The sequence below is a fragment of the Oncorhynchus keta genome, chromosome 22, assembly GCF_023373465.1.
Source record: "Oncorhynchus keta strain PuntledgeMale-10-30-2019 chromosome 22, Oket_V2, whole genome shotgun sequence".
Taxonomy (NCBI): Eukaryota; Metazoa; Chordata; class Actinopteri; order Salmoniformes; family Salmonidae; genus Oncorhynchus; species Oncorhynchus keta.
The window spans coordinates 14,359,082-14,382,043 of NC_068442.1; the positions used below are offsets into that span (position 1 = coordinate 14,359,082).

General features: G+C 44.9%; 1 protein-coding gene across 6 annotated transcripts in view; it reads right to left on the reverse strand.

Moving 5' to 3' along the window:
• Positions 1–22,962, reverse strand: part of LOC118401092 (liprin-beta-1-like) — a 77,939-nt gene that overhangs the window by 48,620 nt on the left and 6,357 nt on the right. For all 6 annotated transcript variants that reach the window (XR_004829158.2, XM_035798314.2, XM_035798313.2 and 3 more), the window contains exons 2-3: positions 10,803–10,887; positions 3,299–3,510 (exon numbers count right to left, since the gene is read on the reverse strand). Coding sequence is in view for 5 of the 6 variants with exons in the window: in XM_035798314.2 (XP_035654207.2) it covers positions 3,299–3,510; positions 10,803–10,866 (276 nt within the window). In the remaining variant the exon portion in view is untranslated. The remainder of the gene's footprint in view (positions 1–3,298; positions 3,511–10,802; positions 10,888–22,962) is intronic.

The window sequence follows — 22,962 nt, forward strand, 5'->3', positions numbered from 1 at the left end:
AGTTGGATGGGCTATTTACAGGTGGGCTACGTACAGGTGCAGTGATCTGTGAGCTGCTCTGACAACTGATGCTTAAAGATAGTGAGGGAGATATGAGTCTCCAGCTTCAGTTATTTTTGCAGTTGGTTCCAGTCATTGGCAGCAGAGAACTGGAAGGAAAGGCAGCCAAACAAGGAATTTGCTTTGGGGGTGACCAGTGAAATATACCTGCTGGATCACATGCTACGGGTGGATGCTGCTATGGTGACCTAAGATAAGGCAGGGCTTTACCTAGCAAAGACTTACAGATGACACGGGGGGGGCATTTAGTTTTAGTTTTCATTTAGTTTTACTTGTATTTAAGAGCAGTTGGAGGCCACGGAAGGAGAGTTGCATGACATTGAAACTCGTGTGGAAGTTAGTTAACACAGTGTCCAAAAACAGTGTCCAAAGGGCCAGAAGTACAAGCAGCAGCAAGAGGAACATCATTGATGTATACAGAGAAAAGAGTCGGCAAGAGAATTGAACACTGTGGCACCCCCATAGAGACGGCCAGAAGTCCGGACAACAGGTCCTCCGATTTGACACACTGAACTCAGGCGAGGCAGTCATTTGAGAAACCGAGGCTGTTGAGTCTGCCGATAAGAATGTGGAATTGACAGTCGAAGTCCCTGGCCAGGTCGATGAATATCAGCTGCACAGTATTATCTCTTATCGATGGCGGTTATTATATCGTTTAGGACCTTTAGCGTGGCTGAGGTGCACCCATGACCAGCTCGGAAACCAGATTGCATAGTGGAGAAGGTACGGTAGGATTCGAAATGGTCGATGATCTGTTTGTTAACTTGGCTTTCGAAGACTTTAGAAAGGCAGGGCAGGATGGCCATAGGTCTGTAACAGTTTGGGTCTAGGGTGTCTCCCCTTTGAAAAGGGGGATGACCGCAGCAGCTTTCCAATCTTTGGGGATCTCAGATGATACGAAAGGGGTTGAACAGGCTAGTAATAGGGGTTGCAACAATTTCGGCAGATCATTTTTAGAAAGAGAGGGTCCAGATTGTCTAGCCCGGCTGATTTGTAGGGGTCCAGATTTTACAGCTCTTACATAACATCAGCTATCTGGATTTGGGTGAAGGAGATATGGGGAGGTTTGGCATGTTGCTGTAGGGGGTGCAGGGCTGTTGACTGGGGTAGGGGTAACCAGGTGGAAAGCATGGCCAGCCGTAGAAAAATGCTTATTGAAATTCTCAATTATCGTGGGTTTATCGGTGGTGACAGTTTCAGTGCAGTGGGCAGCTGCTCTTATTCTCCCTGGACTTTACAGTGTCCCAGAACTTTTTGGAGTTTGTGCTACAGGATGAAGATTTACAGTGCCTTGCGAAAGTATTCGGCCCCCTTGAACTTTGCGACCTTTTGCCACATTTCAGGCTTCAAACATAAAGATATAAAACTGTATTTTTGTGTGAAGAATCAACAACAAGTGGGACTCAATCATGAAGTGGAACGACATTTATTGGATATTTCAAACTTTTTTAACAGATCAAAAACTGAAAAATTGGGCGTGCAAAATTATTCAGCCCCTTTACTTTCAGTGCAGCAAACTCTCTCCAGAGTCTCCGTATAAATGCACCTGAACTGTGATAGTCTCAGAGGTCCGTTAAAAGCGTAGAGAGCATCATGAAGAACAAGGAACACACCAGGCAGGTCCGAGATACTGTTGTGAAGAAGTTTAAAGCCGGATTTGGATACAAAAAGATTTCCCAAGCTTTAAACATCCAAGGAGCACTGTGCAAGCGATAATATTGAAATGGAAGGAGTATCAGACCACTGCAAATCTACCAAGACCTGGCCGTCCCTCTAAACTTTCAGCTCATACAAGGAGAAGACTGACTGATCAGAGATGCAGCCAAAAGGCCCATGATCACTCTGGATGAACTGCAGAGATCTACAGCTGAGGTGGGAGACTCTGTCCATAGGACAACAATCAGTCGAATATTGCACAAATCTGGCCTTTATGGAAGAGTGGCAAGAAGAAAGCCATTTCTTAAAGATATCCATAAAAAGTGTTGTTTAAAGTTTGCCACAAGCCACCTGGGAGACACACCAAACATGTGGAAGAAGGTGCTCTGGTCAGATGAAACCAAAATTGAACTTTTTGGCAACAATGCAAAACGTTATGTTTGGCATAAAAGCAACACAGCTCATCACCCTGAACACACCATCTCCACTGTCAAACATGGTGTTGGCAGCATCATGGTTTGGGCCTGCTTTTCTTCAGCAGGGACAGGGAAGATGGTTAAAATTGATGGGAAGATGGATGGAGCCAAATACAGGACCATTCTGGGAGAAAACCTGATGGAGTCTGCAAAAGACCTGAGACTGGGACAGAGATTTGTCTTCCAACAAGACAATGATCCAAAACATAAAGCAAAATCTACAATGGAATGGTTCAAAAATAAACATATCCAGGTGTTAGAATGGCCAAGTCAAAGTCCAGACCTGAATCCAATCGAGAATCTGTGGAAAGAACTGAAAACTGCTGTTCACAAATGCTCTCCATCCAACCTCACTGAGCTCGAGCTGTTTTGCAAGGAGGAATGGGAAAAAAAATTCAGTCTCTTGATGTGCAAAACTGATAGAGACATACTTACAGCTGTAATCGCAGCAAAAGGTGGCGCTACAAAGTATTAACTTAAGGGGGCTGAATAATTTTGCACGCCCAATTTTTCAGTTTTTGATTTGTTAAAAAAGTTTGAAATATCCAATAAATGTCGTTCCACTTCATGATTGTGTCCCACTTGTTGTTGATTCTTCACAAAAACAATATCTTTATGTTTGAAGCCTGAAATGTGGCAAAAGGTCGCAAAGTTCAAGGGGACCGAATACTTTCGGAAGGCACTGTATGTTTGAAAATGCTTGCCTTTGCTTTCCTAACTGCCTGTGTATATTGGTTCCTAACTTTCCTGAAAAGTTGCATGTCGCGGGGGCTATTCGATGCTAATGCAGTACGCCACAGGATGTTTTTGTGCTGGTCAAGGGCAGTCAGGTCTGGAGTGAACAAAGGGCTATATCTGTTCCTGGTTAAAAAAATAATAACGGGGCATGTTTATTTAAGATTTTGAGGAAAGCACTTTTAAATAATAACCAGGCATCCTCTACTGACGGAATGAGGTCAATATCCTTCCAGGATACCCGGGCCAGGTCAATTAGAAAGGCCTGCTCGCTTAAGTGTTTTAGAGAGCGTTTGACAGTGATGAGAGGTGGTCGTTTGACCGCAGACCCATTATGGATTATATCGTGCACTACTTTTGACTGCTCTTACCATCAGGTGTCCCTGCTGCAGCCAGTCCACCAGGCTGTCTGCGGTGGCATCAGGGATCTGGCAGCGAAGGCCCTCCCTCTCCTCGGTGTCCATCAGCTCCAGCACGCCCCGGAGGTCCTCCAGCAGGTGCAGTGCCCGCAGGCTTCCCAAGAAGGGAGAGGTTGGTGACTGGCAGTCAAACAGGCTGTTGGAGTAGTCCATGGACTTGGAGCCTGGGTGGGGGGGGCACACAATTAGATAGATGCTCTATGGAAACTTTCTCCATTTTTAACTTGCCTCCCTATGAAAGAGGGACAAAGGTTCAGTCTTTCATAAGGTCTACTGTAGGTTCATGGTATAAGTTAATCAATTGATTATTTGAGTCCAATTTCAATGTTATACCCACATAACAAGGGGGAGTTTATTTTAGCCCAAGAAACAAGAGTATATGGTACATATAATGGGTGCACGCCAGCCCTGCATTTCTCATCAATGCATGAGCACAGGCCAAAATACCAATGAATAGTGGAAAGTAACTCTTGGTTTGACCATTAAATCATGCTCCCTCTTACAAGAATTAGCCAACATGGCAAGTGGGGAAATCTGGCTACTTAAAGCCAAATCACTTTACACAAGAGACCATAGGAAAACAGCTACGGGAGACCGAGAGATCAAGATGGTGAGAAAGAGAGAACTTGAATGAGGACAGTAGAAAGAGTTACATGGGAAATGTGGACCTGGACTTCATGTGATCGGAAAGTTTACGAAAATGTCAGACCTATAATTAACCCAATGCAGAAAAATAGGTCCACGCCGACTCTGGGCATTAACATTGTTTTAGTATAATCATACAGCAGTACTGAAATGGGCTTCACATAGATTCACTCTTATCACCTACTAAAAAAACAACCAAAGAAATGTCCACTTCCTGAAGAGAAACCTTTATGGAATTAGCCTGACAACAGTTCTGGCCTGAAAACATGATAATCAAAAAGAGTTCAAGGGAAACTTTACAGCTACACACTATTTGGGGTGTTTTTCCAGTCTACTTTTTTGGGGTCGCACAGCGAGAGTTCAACCAATGATGTCATCGGTTGATTGAGCCTGCTGTCTGATCTGAACATGAATGGAGTCGTGTTCTGTAGCAATGGTTGTCCTTGTTCAATAGAGCCACTGGACTTGTCTCAATGATGTTCCTATCTGCCAGGATATTGCAGGCTATCTAGGATGACTTATTTTCCCTGGCTTTGTAAATACTACAGCCTGACAGGGGCCCTTTTCCTTGTTCCAACTGTGTTCCCACCCTCGAAAGCTGGCTTTTCAAAATGGGGGAAATACTAGTTTATACAGGTTCATGGGAACTACGGCACAGTGCACGGTTTCTGAGATTGCTAAATAATTACAATGGCTGCTTCTTCTTTCCATGTTCTTTTACATAGGAACACACAGTCTTATTTAATTGATCGGGAATATATTGAGAAGTTGAGACAGCGAGAAAAATTATTGCAAGACCTGCAAGCAGCGGCTGCTGCAGCCGCCACCGCTCCTGGGGGAGCCATGGTTAGAAACAGACTGGTGGGCCGTCCAGCCATGTAGACCGACGAGGAATGTCTGTAATGCAACAAACTCAATCACAGACAGTTCTTACTGGAAAGGGTCAATGCAGACCACATTGATCATGTGTGTGGCAAACCATCCGTTTCAACAAACGGATAGAAGGGTGATGGAGATGTTTATAACCTCCAAGACCAACTGGACCAAGAGGGCAAATGACAAACTAAGTTGTTTTGTAGGTATCTAGCTAGCCATATAAGCCCTCTTTCTACACGAGGCAGTGTTGTTCAGTACAATTTTGTGATCGAGTCGGCCGTGATAGAAGGCCAGTTAGCCCTAGGCAGAGTTGCAAAGAAAAATACATATCTCAGACTGGCCAATAAAACTAAAAGATTAAGATGGGCAAAAGAACACAGACACAGGAACTCTGCCTTGAAGGCCAGCATCCCGGAGTCGCCTCTTCACGTTGAGACTTGTGTTTTGCAGGTACTATTTAATGAAGCTGCCAGTTGAGGACTTGGGAGGCATCTGTTTCTCAAACAAGACACTAATGTACTTGTCCTCTTGCTTGGTTGTTCACCGGGTCTCCCACTCCTCTTTCTATTCTGGTTAGAGCCAGTTCGCGCAGTTCTGTGAAGGGAATCGTACACAGCATTGGAACTCTGTTATTTTCTCTGTTCATATTTTCCTCAATCGTGACTAGTCTCAGTCCCTGCCGCTGAAAAACATGCCCACACCATGATGCTGCCACCAACATGCTCCACCGTAAGGATAGTGCTAGGTTTCCTCCAGACATGACGCTTGGCATTCAGGACAAAGAGTTCAATCTTGGTTTCATCAGACCAGAGAATCTTTCTCATGGTCTGAGAGTCCTGTCATGTGGCTTTTACTGAGGAGTGTCTTCCGTATGGTCACTCTACCATAAAGGCCTGATTGGTGGAGTGATGCAGAGATTGTTTTCGTTTTGGAAGGTTCTCCCATTTCCATAGAGGAACTCTGGAGCTCTGTCTGAATGACCATTGGGTTCTTGGTCACCTCCGTGACCAAGGCCCTTCTTCCCCAATTGCTCAGTTTGGCCAGGCGGCCAGCTCTAGGAAGAGTCTTGGTGGTTCCAAACTTCTTCCATTTAAGAATGATGGCCACTGTGTTTCTGGGGTGCTTCAATGCTGCAGATTTTCTGAAGCCCTTCCCCAGATCTGTGCCTCGACACAATCCTGTCTCGGCGCTCTAAGGCCGATTCCTTCAAACCTCATGGCTTTATTTTTGCTCTGACTTGGACTGTCAACTGTGGGACCTTATATATACACAGGTGTGTACCTTTGGAAATCATGTCCAATCAATTGAATTTACCACAGGTGGACTCCAATTCAAGTTGGACGATCAATGGAAACAGGATGCACCTGAGCTCAATTTCAAGTCTCATAGTAAAGGGTCTGAATATTTATGTAAATAAGGTATCTTTAATACATGTCTAACAACCAGCTCTCGTTTTGTCATTATGGGGTAGTGTGTGTAGATTAAGGATTATGTGTTTATTTCATTCATTTTAGAATAAGTGGTCTGAATCCTTTCCGAATACACACGGTGTGCTAGAGTAGAAACGACAACACGATATACAGAAACTATATTGATAACGTAATAAGGCACTTACTTTGATAGGAACGCACACATGTCCAAAGTTATTAGTAGTAAGGAAAACAACAAAGCCAATGCCGTTGCCAGCAGGAAAATGTGCCAGGGATAAAAGTTTGCGCAGGTTCTGTTCGAACAGAACCTGGAGATGCGCAAATGTCTGCATACCCAATCTGGGAAAACATTGGGGAAGTGCTTGGCCTCTTGTTGAAGAGAGAAGTTTGTACGGATCAGAAAAGCCTCAAACAGAAATTGTCCCCAACAGTGAAATGGGCTACTTCTATGTACATGAATGAGGCAGAAAACATCTTAATTCAAACGGTTGTTAAAAACTTTAAATTGTTAGAAAATAAGTTGAGATTGAGAAGTTGAAACATAACCTATTGATAATTAGCAGGCAACGTGCCTTGGCTTGAGGGCAGTGCTAGTTAACTGTCCTGTGGCGTAACGATCACATGTTGGAACAGTGAGTGCATTGTGACATCACGCGCATTAAAAAAACTCAAGCTGGGGAGACCGTTAAGAGATATTTGGAACTCATGTGTGAAAAGGTTCATTTATCAGTCTAAAAATGTTAGTCCTCATGTTGAAATATGTGTTGTAGAGCTACACTGGTTTGGCCAGGTATGACCAACAAGCCATCAGTGAGCATTATGACGCATATTTTACTCTAAATTAATTACTGTATTAATCAAGTGTCTCCGCGAAGGAGTGCTGATCTAGAGAGGATTTGATTTGTTTGATCGTAGCTAGCTACATAGCCGTCTTTGTTTCAAAGATAATTGTGTAGTCTAGACCGATTCCCTAGGTTAGCTAGCCAGCTATTGTCGTTCTTTTAACTCAACGTAACGTAAACAACACTGCTAGCTAGCCAGCTAGCCCCCGAATAGCAGCACTGTAGAATTATTACACTCAACGGAACGACTTGATTAGTGTAGTGTCAACAACGCAGCTACTGCCAGCTAGCCTACTTTAGCAGTACTGTATCATTTTAATCATTTTAGTCAATAAGATTCTTGCTACGTAAGCTTAACTTTCTGAACATTCGAGACGTGTAGTCCGCTTGTCATTCCAATTTCCTTGCATTAGCGTAGCCTTTTCTGTAGCCTGTCAACTATGTGTCTGTCTATCCCTGTTCTCTCCTCTCTGCACAGACCATACAAACGCTCCACACCGCGTGGCCGCGACCACCCTAACCTGGTGGTCCCAGCGCGTACGACCCACGTGGAGTTCCAGGTCTCTGGTAGCCTCTGGAACTGCCAATCTGCGGCCAACAAGGCAGAGTTCATCTCAGCCTATGCCTCCCTCCAGTCCCTTGACTTCTTGGCACTGACGGAAACATGGATCACCACAGATAACACTGCTACTCCTACTGCTCTCTCCTCGTCCGCCCACGTGTTCTCGCACACCCCGAGAGCTTCTGGTCAGCGGGGTGGTGGCACCGGGATCCTCATCTCTCCCAAGTGGTCTTTCTCTCTTTCTCCCCTTACCCATCTGTCTATTGCCTCCTTTGAATTCCATGCTGTCACAGTTACCAGCCCTTTCAAGCTTAACATCCTTATCATTTATCGCCCTCCAGGTTCCTCGGAGAGTTCATCAATGAGCTTGATGCCTTGATAAGCTCCTTTCCTGAGGACGGCTCACCTCTCACAGTTCTGGGCGACTTTAACCTCCCCACGTCTACCTTTGACTCATTCCTCTCTGCCTCCTTCTTTCCACTCCTCTCCTCTTTTGACCTCACCCTCTCACCCTCCCCCCTACTCACAAGGCAGGCAATACGCTTGACCTCATCTTTACTAGATGCTGTTCTTCCACTAACCTCATTGCAACTCCCCTCCAAGTCTCCGACCACTACCTTGTATCCTTTTCCCTCTCGCTCTCATCCAACACTTCCCACACTGCCCCTACTCGGATGGTATCGCGCCGTCCCAACCTTCGCTCTCTCTCCCCCGCTACTCTCTCCTCTTCCATCCTATCTTCTCTTCCCTCTGCTCAAACTTTCTCCAACCTATCTCCTGATTCTGCCTCCTCAACCCTCCTCTCCTCCCTTACTGCATCCTTTGACTCCCTATGTCCCCTATCCTCCAGGCCGGCTTGGTCCTCCCCTCCCGCTCCGTGGCTCGACGACTCATTGCGAGCTCACAGAACAGGGCTCCGGGCAGCCGAGCGGAAATGGAGGAAAACTCGCCTCCCTGCGGACCTGGCATCCTTTCACTCCCTCCTCTCTACATTTTCCTCCTCTGTCTCTGCTGCTAAAGCCACTTTCTACCATTCTAAATTCCAAGCATCTGCCTCTAACCCTAGGAAGCTCTTTGCCACCTTCTCCTCCCTCCTGAATCCTCCCCCCCCTCCCTCCTCCCTCTCTGCAGATGACTTCGTCAACCATTTTGAAAAGAAGGTCGATGACATCCGATCCTCGTTTGCTAAGTCAAACGACACCGCTGGTTCTGCTCACACTGCCCTACCCTATGCTCTGACCTCTTTCTCCCCTCTCTCTCCAGATGAAATCTCGCGTCTTGTGACGGCCGGCCGCCCAACAACCTGCCCGCTTGACCCTATCCCCTCCTCTCTTCTCCAGACCATTTCCGGAGACCTTCTCCCTTACCTCACCTCGCTCATCAACTCATCCCTGACCGCTGGCTACGTCCCTCCCGTCTTCAAGAGAGCGAGAGTTGCACCCCTTCTGAAAAAACCTACACTCGATCCCTCCGATGTCAACAACTACAGACCAGTATCCCTTCTCTCTTTTCTCTCCAAAACTCTTGAGCGTGCCGTCCTTGGCCAGCTCTACCGCTATCTCTCTCAGAATGACCTTCTTGATCCAAATCAGTCAGGTTTCAAGACTAGTCATTCAACTGAGACTGCTCTTCTCTGTATCACGGAGGCGCTCCGCACTGCTAAAGCTAACTCTCTCTCCTCTGCTCTCATCCTTCTAGACCTATCGGCTGCCTTCGATACTGTGAACCATCAGATCCTCCTCTCCACCCTCTCCGAGTTGGGCATCTCCGGCGCGGCCCACGCTTGATTGCGTCCTACCTGACAGGTCGCTCCTACCAGGTGGCGTGGCGAGAATCTGTCTCCTCACCACGCGCTCTCACCACTGGTGTCCCCAGGGCTCTGTTCTAGGCCCTCTCTTATTCTCGCTATACACCAAGTCACTTGGCTCTGTCATAACCTCACATGGTCTCTCCTATCATTGCTATGCAGACGACACACAATTAATCTTCTCCTTTCCCCCTTCTGATGACCAGGTGGCGAATCGCATCTCTGCATGTCTGGCAGACATATCAGTGTGGATGACGGATCACCACCTCAAGCTGAACCTCAGCAAGACGGAGCTCCTCTTCCTCCCGGGAAGGACTGCCCGTTCCATGATCTCGCCATCACGGTTGACAACTCCATTGTGTCCTCCTCCCAGAGCGCTAAGAACCTTGGCGTGATCCTGGACAACACCCTGACGTTCTCAACTAACATCAAGGCGGTGTCCCGTTCCTGTAGGTTCATGCTCTACAACATCCGCAGAGTACGACCCTGCCTCACACAGGAAGCGGCGCAGGTCCTAATCCAGGCACTTGTCATCTCCCGTCTTGATTACTGCAACTCGCTGTTGGCTGGGCTCCCTGCCTGTGCCATTAAACCCCTACAACTCATCCAGAACGCCGCAGCCCGTCTGGTGTTCAACCTTCCCAAGTTCTCTCACGTCACCCCGCTCCTCCGCTCTCTCCACTGGCTTCCAGTTGAAGCTCGCATCCGCTACAAGACCATGGTGCTCGCCTACGGAGCTGTGAGGGGAACGGCACCTCAGTACCTCCAGGCTCTGATCAGGCCCTACACCCAAACAAGGGCACTGCGTTCATCCACCTCTGGCCTGCTCGCCTCCCTACCACTGAGGAAGTACAGTTCCCGCTCAGCCCAGTCAAAACTGTTCGCTGCTCTGGCCCCCAATGGTGGAACAAACTCCCTCACGACGCCAGGACAGCGGAGTCAATCACCACCTTCCGGAGACACCTGAAACCCCACCTCTTCAAGGAATACCTAGGATAGGGTAAGTAAGGGTAAGTAATCCTTCTCACCCCCCTTCTCCCCCCCAACAAGATTTAGATGCAAGTGGCTGTTCCACTGGTTGTCATAAGGTGTATGCACCAATTTGTAAGTCGCTCTGGATAAGAGCGTCTGCTAAATGACTTAAATGTAAATGTAAATGGATCAGGTACCCCCTGACCATATGAGCTTATTATGACCTAGAAGTCTTACTGACTAATAATGTGGAGCCAGTGAATGTGACATTGCGAGATCACTCCTTGTTCTTCCTCATGTCAATGCAAAAAGAGACCCTTACCTGCTATTATCCCATCCATCTGCTCCAAAGCTGCTGCCAACATGTCACTGGCATCAGACATCATCTTCAACACTTAGTGGGCACGCTGGGAGAGAAAGAGAAAGGGACAATGAACCATTAAGTGTTCAATATGCGTCGGGTTAGGTTCGGCTAGACGAACGAGTGTGATCGCATACTCCCTTAAAAGACCTTCATTGAACATTCTGAGAAAGGAACTATAGTACCGTTTGTCCATCTTAAGATGCAGTAGCCAGTATGTACCTTCTCAAAATACTCAGATTTTGTCTAAGAAATTAATATTTTGACAAGGAGATCTTAGTCGCACAATTTTACATCTGACTACACAGTACCAGTCAAGTTGGGAAACACCTACTGTACTCATTCAAGGGTTTTTCTTTAGTTTTACAATTTTCTATATTGTAGAATAATAGTGAAGCATCCAAACTATGAAATCATATGGAATCATGTAGTAACCAAAAAAATTGTTAAACAAAGCTAAATATATTTTATATTTGAAATGGCCTACCCTCTGCCTTGATTACAGCTTCGCACACTGTTGGCATTCAATCAACCAGCTTCATGAGGTAGTTACCTGGAATGCATTTCAATTAACAGGTGTGCCATGTAAAAAGTGAATTTGTAGAATTTATTTCCTGAATGCGTTTGAGCCAATCCGCTGTGTTGTAACAAAGTAGGGGTGGTATACAAAAGATATTCCTATTTGGTAAAAGACCAAGTCAATATTAATGACAAGAACATCTCAAATAAGCAAAGAGAAATGACAGTCCATCATTACTTTAAGATATGAAGGTCAGTCAATCAAGGAACATTTCAAGAACTTTTAAAGTTTCTTCAGGTGCAGTCTCAAAAACCAAACACTATGATAAAACTGGCTCCCATGAGGACCGCCACAGGAAAGGAAGACCCAAAGTTACCTCTGCTGCAGAGGATAAGTTCATTAGAGTTACCAGCCTCAGAAATTGCAGCCCAAATAAATGCTTCAGAGTTCAAGTAACACACACATCTCAACATCAACTGTTCAGAGGAGACTGTGGGAATCGGGCCTTGTTGCAAAGAAACCACTGCCAAAGGACACCAGTAAGAAGAAGAGACTTGCTTGGGCCAAGAAACACAATGGACATTAGACAGGGTGAAATCTGTCCTTTAGTTTGATGACTGCAAATGTGAGATTTTTGATTCCAACCGGCGTGTCTTTGTGAGACAGAGTAGATGAACGGGTTCCCACCGTGAAGCATAGACGAGGTGTGATGGTGTGGGGGTGCTTTGCTGGTGACACTGTCAGATTTGTTTTAGAATTCAAGGCACAATTAACCAGCATGGCTACTACAGCGATATTCCATCCCATCTGGTTTGCGCTTAGTGGGACTATCACAGGACAACGACCCAACACACCTCCAGGCTGTGTACAATCCCCCGACCTCAACCAAACAGAGATGGTTTGGGTTGAGTTGGATCACAGAGTGAAGGAAAAGTGCCAACAAGTGCTCAGCATACATAGGAACTCCTTCAAGACTTTTGGAAAAGCATTCCAAGTGAAGCTGGTTGAGAGAATGCCAAGAGTGTGCAAAGCTGTCAAGGCAAAGGGTAGCTACTTTGAAGAATCTATTTAATCTGTTTAACCCTTTTTTGCTTACTAAATGATTCCATATGAAAAACCCTTGAAGGAGTATGTGTCCAAACTTGACTGGTACTGTATACAAAAGTATGTGGACACACATTCAAATGAGTGGATTTGGCTTTTTCAGCCACACCTGTTGCTGATAGGTGTATAAAATCAAGCACACGGCTATGCAATCTCTATAGACAAACATTGGCAGTAGAGTATGGCCTTACTGAAGAGCTCAGGGACTTCCAACGTGGCACTGTCAAAGAATGCCACCTTTCCAACAAGTCAGTTCGTCAAATTTCTTCCCCGGTCAAATTTAAGTGCTGTTATTGTGAAGTGGAAATGTCTAGGAGCTACAACAGCTCAGGCGCAAAGTGGTAGGCCACACAAGCTCACAGAACGAGACCGCCAATTGCTGAAGCGCATGTCGCGTTAAATTCTTCTGTCCTTGGTTGCACCACTCACTACAGAGTTCCAAACTGCCTCTAGAAGCAATGTCAGCACAAGAAGTGTTCTTCGGGAGCTTCATAAAATGGTTTTCCATGGCCGAGCAGTCGCACACCAAGATCACCATGCGCAATGCCAAGCGTCGGCTGGAGAGGTGTAAATCTCGCCGCCATTGGACTCTGGAGCAGTGGAAACACCTTCCCTGGAGTGATGAATTACACTTCACCATCTGGCAGTCCGACAGGCGAATTAGGGTTTGGCGGATGTCAGGGAAACGCTACCTGCCCCAATGCATAGTGCCAATTGTACATTTTGGTGGAGGAGGAATAATGGTCTTAGGCTGTTTTTCATGGTTTGGGCCACTTAGTTCCAGTGAAGGGAACTCTTAAAGCTATGGCATACAATGACATTCTAGATGATTCTGTGCTTCCAACTTCGTGGCAACAGTTTTAGGAAGGCCCTTTCCTGTTTCAGCGTGTCAATGCCCCCATGCACAAAACGAGGTCCATACAGAAATGTTTTGTTGAGATTGGTGTGGAAGAACTTGACCCCATCTAATACCTTTGGGATGAATTAGTACGCCGACTGCGTGCCAGGCCTCATTGTCAAACATCAGTGCCCGACCTCAATAATGCTCATGGCTGAATGGATACAAGTCCCCACAGCAATGTTTCAACATCTAGTGGAAAGCCTTACCAAAAGAGTGGAGGCTGTTATAGCATCAAAGGGGAAACCAACTCCATATTCATGCCAGCGACTTTGGAATGAGATGTTCGACGAAAAGGTGTCCACACTACATGACCAAAAGTATGTTTGGTGCAGTATTTCTCAAGAAAAAATGTGCACGAAAACAAATAGTCTATTGTTGAATGACAAACACTTAATTGAAGAATCTGTTGACCAATGGCGATGAAGGGGTGTAGCCGTCAGCTCCGAACTTCAGCTTGCCTCGAGAAAAAAAAAAACTTGCCAAAGACCAAAATGTCACAAAATGTCACAAAATGTCATTATATATATATGCACAAAATGTTTTGATGGGAAGCATGCGGCTGAAGGATACATATAATTAGGGATAGGAGTTCCCCCACTAGGGTTATGTAATACATGCCACTATTTACTTACGTTGCAGTGAGTAAAAGTGTTGTATTTGTGTGATCCCTGTGGGAATGGAACCCATGACCAGGGCATTGCTCTGTCATGCTCTTATCAACAGATCTGTGATCAGAAAAAAAAACTGCCGCTCATAAGTATAGGCTCGTAGACCTACTTACACCTACTTACTTTAAAAATGAAATCACTACATCACTAGAGCAGTTAAGGAGATGTAAGCATTTTAAAAGGAAAATATAAAATAATGAAATGGAAACAAACCCTGGGGAGGCCAAGCTAGTCTAAAAGGGTAGGAAGTGAGTAGAGGAAACCCCTGCATAGAAATGTGACGCTTTCTTATCAACAGTCGGCTCAGTGTTTCACAGGGAAATCTCATTACTGGCTTGCTGACACAAAGCCATTATACGAGATCGCCAAGAGCCAGAATATGCAAGGACACAGCCAAAACCTAGCCAAGAAATCTAGCTATGCAAGAAGAATACAATAAGAACTTAAAGGATTCCTCTTAGTCAAACATGCCTTCTGACGTTAGCCGGTCACGAAATGACATGGTTAGGTAGAATGGTTACACTAAGTAAATATTAACTGTCTGGAATACAAGTCTCGAGGGGACAAAAATATTTAAGTGCAGACTTGCAGTTAATAATATCATGGTGGAGACATGATAAATGGAGCATCATCAAGTTAGAGAAAGGTCTGCATCTCACATGGAATTTTCTCCACAACACAGGGCTCTACAGTGCGACCATTTTACTCGCATCTGAGCCAAAATATTTTGCTCTGCGACCTGGAATTTTAATTTAGGAGCACCAGAGCACCAAGAAAAATTAATGATTCTAGCTTTATTACCTAAATATTTTTTTTATTGAGCGCAGACATTTTAGGCCCACGCGTGAGCCTTGCAAAAACAGGTCAGCGTCGAGCCCTGCAACACTGTCAGTCGGCATAAAGAAGCTACAATACAGTACTACAGTGGTGCTGAGTGTATACAAGGGCAGAAAAACTACGTAAAGTCAAATGGACAAAAGAAGGAAATGACAATTGATTAGTGCTGAGCGATTAACCAAATGTTTTTTTAAAAACAACTGACCAAAGTCGGTTCAATTATTTGAGTCACATTTTTTTCTGTGATCTCAATATGCAGTTTCTCTAGAGATAAATCAGATCAAGCCCGAAATGTGCAATGTGAAGGGGGTTGTAGTTTCCAACAGGCCAATATAATGTAATTAAGTACAATAACCATAATCCATTGCATGCCTACTTGTCTAGTCTGTATGGGGCAGACACGGAGAGAAGAATGCACAATTGACAGGGACACATTTTTAAAATGATTTTGTAAAAATCTAATCGAAACGACTTCAAAAAGCACCAATCGCTCAGCACTACAACTGAATCATTCATGATTGCGGTGTATTCATGATATGCCGATTGCCTACAAGTATACACATTATATACACAGTGCCTTCAGAAAGTATTCAGACTTTTTCCACATTTTGATACTTTACAGCCTCATCCTAAAATGGATTCATTAATGAGCAGCTCTGTTGATAAGCCTGTCATTTCATAAGCTATCCACCCAGAAATTACACCCAGTCTGCACAGAGGCAATGGGATGGAAATTATTCAGTGGATGAAAGGAGAAAACACTCTCAAATGACACATTGTACACCTATTTTAGTATAGATTTAGCTGCTAGAGAGTTTGGCAAGGAAGAGAAGACATGTAGTGTTGTGAGAAGTACTCCAGGTTGAATTAGACTGTACATAACAACAATCAGTAATAGGGAGTTGTTTTCCACATGTTTAAGACTCATAATTAATAAGGAAAGGAAAACTCACCCACCGTCGTTTTGGCTGGAACAAGACCCTCACATAAGGAGGATTTAACAAACAATGTAAATGTGCGGCAGCATCACAAGTAGCCCCTTTTCTTTTCTCCCCACTCTTAAAGTGGTTGCTTCTGTTCAAACACAGTTGTTTTAATACAGGCAGGAGGTGGGGTTCATATTCACATCCAAATGAGAAATAGGATTTCCTTGTTGAGCTTGAGGTGAAATGTTGGCCAAAGTTCAGCCCTTCCTGTGTTCCCTGGGTAACCCTGTCAGGTGTGGGTCATTGGACACATTTAGGATAAGAACTAAGACATTTACCCTACTTATTGACACTGAGTGAGCTGCCGCTATGGACACTGGACACTTTGTTTTGGAGATCAGTGAGGAAACATCTTCTGGGCCATAGATTGTACAAATGCCAAAAAAGCACAGCAGGGCCATTCTTTCAGTCTAGCTTCCCGATCAAAAGGCTGCACACACGCACACACACACACGATATCAGCTCTGACAATCTTCATCAATGCAAGTAACAATACAGGCCTTTTCTATGTCAAAATTACATTCAAAATGAATCAGTCCATCAGTTCAACTGTCCAGCATGTTAGGACACTGCTTTACGATTTGAGTCGATGTGGTCCTGCTCACTTCAACCATCCCACTGACCCACTCACACAGTGCAGTGTTCTCCAGAGCCTGTGAAACTCCACTCCTGAGTCACAAACTCCTGAGAGCTTTCCTTCACCGGCTGATGCCTTATTAGGGGTGTGTTGACCTGGCCATACTCATATTCGCAATTGTATCCGTAATGACAGTTGATAGTCGGATCGGATGATACTCATGATCGTAAAAAATCGTAAAAAAGTGTTTTAATATGCCTAACTAGGAGATTGGCAAAATATTCTTCCTGCATGTTTATAGATTGAAACAAGCTGCAGATTAATAACAGTGTGCAGAGGGGTGTGTGTGTGTGTGTGTGTGTGTGTGTGTGTGTGGTGTGGTGTGGTGTGGTGTGGTGTGGTGTGGTGTGGTGTGGTGTGTGTGTGTGTGTGTCCTCAATTTGCAGTGGGCAGACAGGTTTGCCGTCACCCAGAGGCGTTCCTGATAATGATAATAAAATCAAATAAAAACTCTGATCATAACTGTATCAGGACAATTGTTCATATCCGTTACGATACTCGTCCTGACGATTTGGCACCAGACCTGGGCAGAAAAAAAGTTGTAGTTTATTTGAAAATACAAACTTTTCAAATACTTGAGGTAGTCGAATATAGTTCATATAGTTTCATCTAAAAGGCAACTTTTTTCTTTGATATTCAAATACAGGTCTCAGAAAAACAAATAATATTTGAAGGTATTTTAATATATGCAAGTTAATTGAAATCAAACAATTATGTATTTGACGGCCGCCAAATATTTGATGGAAAACCAAAAACAAGTACACTCACACTGCCCTACCCTGTGCTCTGACCTCTTTCTCCCTCTCTCTCCAGATGAAATCTCGCGTCTTGTGACGGCCGGCCGCCCAACAACCTGCCCGCTTGACCCTATCCCCTCCTCTCTTCTCCAGACCATTTCCGGAGACCTTCTCCCTTACCTCACCTCGCTCATCAACTCATCCCTGACCGCTGGCTACGTCCCTCCCGTCTTCAAGAGAGCGAGAGTTGCACCCCTTCTGAAAAACCTACACTCGATCCCTCCGATGTCAACAACTACAGACCAGTATCCCTTCTCTCTTTTCTCTCCAAAACTCTTGAGCGTGCCGTCCTTGGCCAGCTCTACCTCTCTCAGAATGACCTTCTTAATCCAAATCAGTCAGGTTTCAAGACTAGTCATTCAACTGAGACTGCTCTTCTCTGTATCACGGAGGCGCTCCGCACTGCTAAAGCTAACTCTCTCTCCTCTGCTCTCATCCTTCTAGACCTATCGGCTGCCTTCGATACTGTGAACCATCAGATCCTCCTCTCCACCCTCTCCGAGTTGGGCATCTCCGGCGCGGCCCACGCTTGGATTGCGTCCTACCTGACAGGTCGCTCCTACCAGGTGGCGTGGCGAGAATCTGTCTCCTCACCACGCGCTCTCACCACTGGTGTCCCCCAGGGCTCTGTTCTAGGCCCTCTCTTATTCTCGCTATACACCAAGTCACTTGGCTCTGTCATAACCTCACATGGTCTCTCCTATCATTGCTATGCAGACGACACACAATTAATCTTCTCCTTTCCCCTTCTGATGACCAGGTGGCGAATCGCATCTCTGCATGTCTGGCAGACATATCAGTGTGGATGACGGATCACCACCTCAAGCTGAACCTCAGCAAGACGGAGCTCCTCTTCCTCCCGGGAAGGACTGCCCGTTCCATGATCTCGCCATCACGGTTGACAACTCCATTGTGTCCTCCTCCCAGAGCGCTAAGAACCTTGGCGTGATCCTGGACAACACCCTGTCGTTCTCAACTAACATCAAGGCGGTGTCCCGTTCCTGTAGGTTCATGCTCTACAACATCCGCAAGAGTACGACCCTGCCTCACACAGGAAGCGGCGCAGGTCCTAATCCAGGCACTTGTCATCTCCCGTCTTGATTACTGCAACTCGCTGTTGGCTGGGCTCCCTGCCTGTGCCATTAAACCCCTACAACTCATCCAGAACGCCGCAGCCCGTCTGGTGTTCAACCTTCCCAAGTTCTCTCACGTCACCCCGCTCCTCCGCTCTCTCCACTGGCTTCCAGTTGAAGCTCGCATCCGCTACTAGACCATGGTGCTTGCCTACGGAGCTGTGAGGGGAACGGCACCTCAGTACCTCCAGGCTCTGATCAGGCCCTACACCCAAACAAGGGCACTGCGTTCATCCACCTCTGGCCTGCTCGCCTCCCTACCACTGAGGAAGTACAGTTCCCGCTCAGCCAAAAACTGTTCGGGCCCTTAGATATACATCTTAATATAGCCTATAGCCTACAATTAAATACATTAGGGTCATGGAATCACCTCATCATGAGTAGACCACTTCGGCAGCTTCAAAAGTACTAACAAATATACTGTATTTTCATGAGTGAGACATCAGGAAATACATTAACAATTGACATCTAGTTCTTACACGTGTTGTAACTTTGGGATTATGACAATATTTACATTTACATTTAAGTCATTTAGCAGACGCTCTAAACAACAACTCTCAGCTCATTACTAGGGTATTAAAATGCAATTAGCAAAGTCTTGTAACATGCACAAGAACAGATTCATGTTAAGTTTTACTCAGAATCCTAACATTAACAAAACAAATGTCTTAAGTATCGAAAAGAAACTAAATATCACAAAACTGCCTTCTTGAATCAACTACACCAGAGGTTGGTGAAATATCATGTTAGTTTGTATTATTAAAAAACTATCCCTTCAAAGATGGTAAAGTATGTTTTTGAAACAAGAACACTTACCCTCAGATGGATATTCAAAGTTGTTTTTGCAAAGCATCTAACTTGTTATTTGCAAATGGCTTTAAATTACTCTGCAGTATTGTCAGGTGTAATAAAATTAATTGTAGCTTTCAACCGTTTCAGTTGCATGTTGAAAGAGTCATACAGTAGTTGAGCGTCAACTTATTTATAATTACACAGTTGGAGTCGGAAGTTTACATACACCTTAGCCAAATACATTTAAACTCAGTTTTTCACAATTCCTAACATTTAATCCTAGTAAAAATTCCCTGTTTTAGGTCAGTTAGGATCACCGCTTTATTTTGAGAATGTGAAATGTCAGAATAATAGTAGAGAGAATTATTGATTATTCATTGATTATTATTCAGCTTTTATTTCTTTCATCACATGACTTTGACATGGATGGGGTATTGGGTGTAGGTCAGTGACAGAAAATATCAATTTAATCCATTTTAAATTCAGGCTCTTACAACTAAATGTGATAAATGTCAAGGAGTGAGAATACTTCTGAAGGCACTGTAATTTGGGGCTAATCAGCAAGTTTGACAGAAATCCTTTGAATGACTTTAAATACTTCCAAGAGCCTAAAACCCTTTAATCTCCCCCTGAAATGTAATTCCAGAGTTTCTGGTAACTCTAAAATGATTAACTTTCAGAAGCATACGCATTTCTAAATATTTGGGATTTGTATTAGGCCCATGGTTGAAGTAATTTCAAAAGCAATAATCCAAAACTCAGGTGGCCAAACATAGGACTAAATCATTTCACAGAGCCAAAGACAATCAACATCAGTGACAAACTGTCAATAAAGCATATAACAAAAGTCAGTCCTGTTTATTTGTAAAAAGTTGCATCTTCACTGATTTAGCCTAAGCTGCAGACATCCAAGCTTCAGAGAATCACAGAGGGCAAGTGGAGAATTAACTTGACTTGTCTCAAGGTGGAATTTGTCCACAAGTCTGCTTTTATTTTGTCTCTTCACATGTCAGACAAACAGAATTAGATGGTAGACTGCACTCGACTCAGCACAATCCAGAAAGACCATGAAAGGTTGAGGCAAATATGCTATTAGTGATAGCAGTGCTCTCACTGAGCATTGGAGGAACCATGGAAAAACTAGAATCAGGACAATTAACAGTAAGATCTAATAAGCCACAACGTCACAGAACCAACAGCCGTAACAATCCACAGCTAAGACTGCACATGTCCTGCATCCTTTCTGCGGGAGCAATTTGTTTACAATGTCTCATGATGCTATTCAATCAAAGTCAAAGACACAATCTGTGATGTAGCCCAACTCAAACCCCCTATTTCAGCACATCCCTGAAGACAAATAGTGGCCTGCCTGGCTGACACCTGCCAAACACTTGGCCCCTCACACTTCAAACAGACAGTCATCTCCACACCAGATGTGCTCACTGCTCTGAAGCCTGCTGCCCACTTGTCATCCACTAAGTTCACAAGTTCAGGAATCATGTCTGAAGACTTCCATCTGAGCGGTTCTGACATTAAATCATCCTCCAAGGCCTCTATGCATTCAATGTGTTAGTGCTGTGTACGCAACAGCTCGACAAGACTTCCTAACAAAGCATGCTTAATGGCGGTAATGCTTACTCTGCAGCCATGTTCCACTCATCGCTCATGAACAACTGTCTACAGCCAGCCTGTACAAGACATGGGTTCAAATACTATTTGAAATCATTTTAAAGTCGTCTAGGCCTCAGCGGGTGTTTCTCAAAATGCATACTGCCATTCTCCAAACACGCAAATTGGAGCACGGAATGGTCGAAATGAAAGTATGCGAAATAGAACACGGCGGGCACTTCTCGAATGCGTACTCAGTTTGTACATATTTTGAAGCATGCATCAATGCAAGCTTCAACTGAAAGTATGCCCAGAAATGTGCCCCAACCACAAAGAATTACACATTTCTTGAAATCAATGGCAGACATTATTTGAGCTTAAGCGAGACAGTATACACTCCAACTTTGGAATTAAATGTTGCCTATTCACATCTCATATGTTGCCCGACTACAATTTTTGATCTTGGTATGTTAATAAATACATGCCATTTAAATGTTGACATCTTTACCTGCCTACAATACCCACCGTAGTGTGCGTAGATCACAAGCCCATAGTAAGTCAATGGGGCTTACTGGCTAGCTACTACTGTTAGCTTGCCAGATAGCCACAAATAATTGTTAGTTAGCTAGCTACCCACAAATAATTGACATCTACCTAGGTCATTTTGTCCTGTTAAACTATCTGGTTAGCTACTTTATTACGTTTCACATCTTGCTAGCTGATAGTTGTGTCGTAAAACATTTGCTTTGTGTATATCTTATTTTGACTATTGTTGCCACTGTCCTGGCTGGAAGAAGGTTCAGTGAATGGGTAAGTCCATAGCAAGTCAATAGGGCTGGCTGGCTACAAAGAATTGCTATCTTGCGACCCAGTGAATGGGGAGGTGCAGAGTGAGGTAATACAGTAGGAGGAGTGAGAGTGCTTCTCAAATGTAATGTTTTATGCGTTCTCCACACAAGAACATACTCAAGAGAACATCCTCGGAGAATGCACTAGGAGCATGAGCGTGTGGTGCACGGTAGCATGCATATTGAGAACCACCTAGTGTGTTCCATAACCCTCTCATCATCACCCAGTGCCTGGGCTTACCTCCGCTGTACCCGCACCCCACCATACCCCTGTCTGCGCATTATGCCCTGAATATATTCTACCATGCCCAGAAACCTGCTCCTCTTATCCTCTGCCCCCAACGCTCTAGGCGACCAGTTTTGATAGCCTTTAGCCGCACCCTCATACTACTCCTTCTCTGTTCCGCGGGTGATGTGGAGGTAAACCCAGGCCCTGCATGTCCCCAGGTACCCTCATTTGTTGACTTCTGTGATCGAAAAGTCTTGGTTTTATCCATGTCAACATCAGAAGCCTCCTCCCTAAGTTTGTTTTACTCACTGCTTTAGCACACTCTGCTAACCCTGATGTCCTTGCCGTGTCTGAATCCTGGCTCAGGAAGGCCACCAAAAATTCAGAGATTTCCATACCCAACTATAACATCTTCCGTCAAGATAGAACTGCCAAAGGGGGCGGAGTCGCAGTCTACTGCAGAGATAGCCTGCAAAGTAATGTCATACTTTCCAGGTCCATACCCAAACAGTTTGAACTACTAATTTTGAAAATTACTCTCTCCAGAAACAAGTCTCTCACTGTTGCCGCCTGCTACCGACCCCCGTCAGCTCCCAGCTGTGCCCTGGACACCATTTGTGAATTGATCGCCCCCATCTAGCTTCAGAGTTTGTCCTGTTAGGTGACCTAAACTGGGATATGCTTAACACCCCGGCAGTCCTACAATCTAAGCTAGATGCCCTCAATCTCACGCAAATCATCAAGGAACCCACCAGGTACAACCCTAACTCTGTAAACAAGGGCACCCTCATAGACGTCATCCTGACCAACTGGCCCTCCAAATATACCTCCGCTGTCTTCAACCAGGATCTCAGCGATCACTGCCTCATCGCCTGTATCCGCCACGGAGCCGCAGTCAAACGACCACCCCTCATCACTGTCAAACGCTCCCTAAAACACTTCTGTGAGCAGGCCTTTCTAATCGACCTGGCCCGTGTATCCTGGAAGGACATTGACCTCATCCCGTCAGTTGAGGATGCCTGGTCATTCTTTAAAAGTAACTTCCTCACCATTTTGGATAA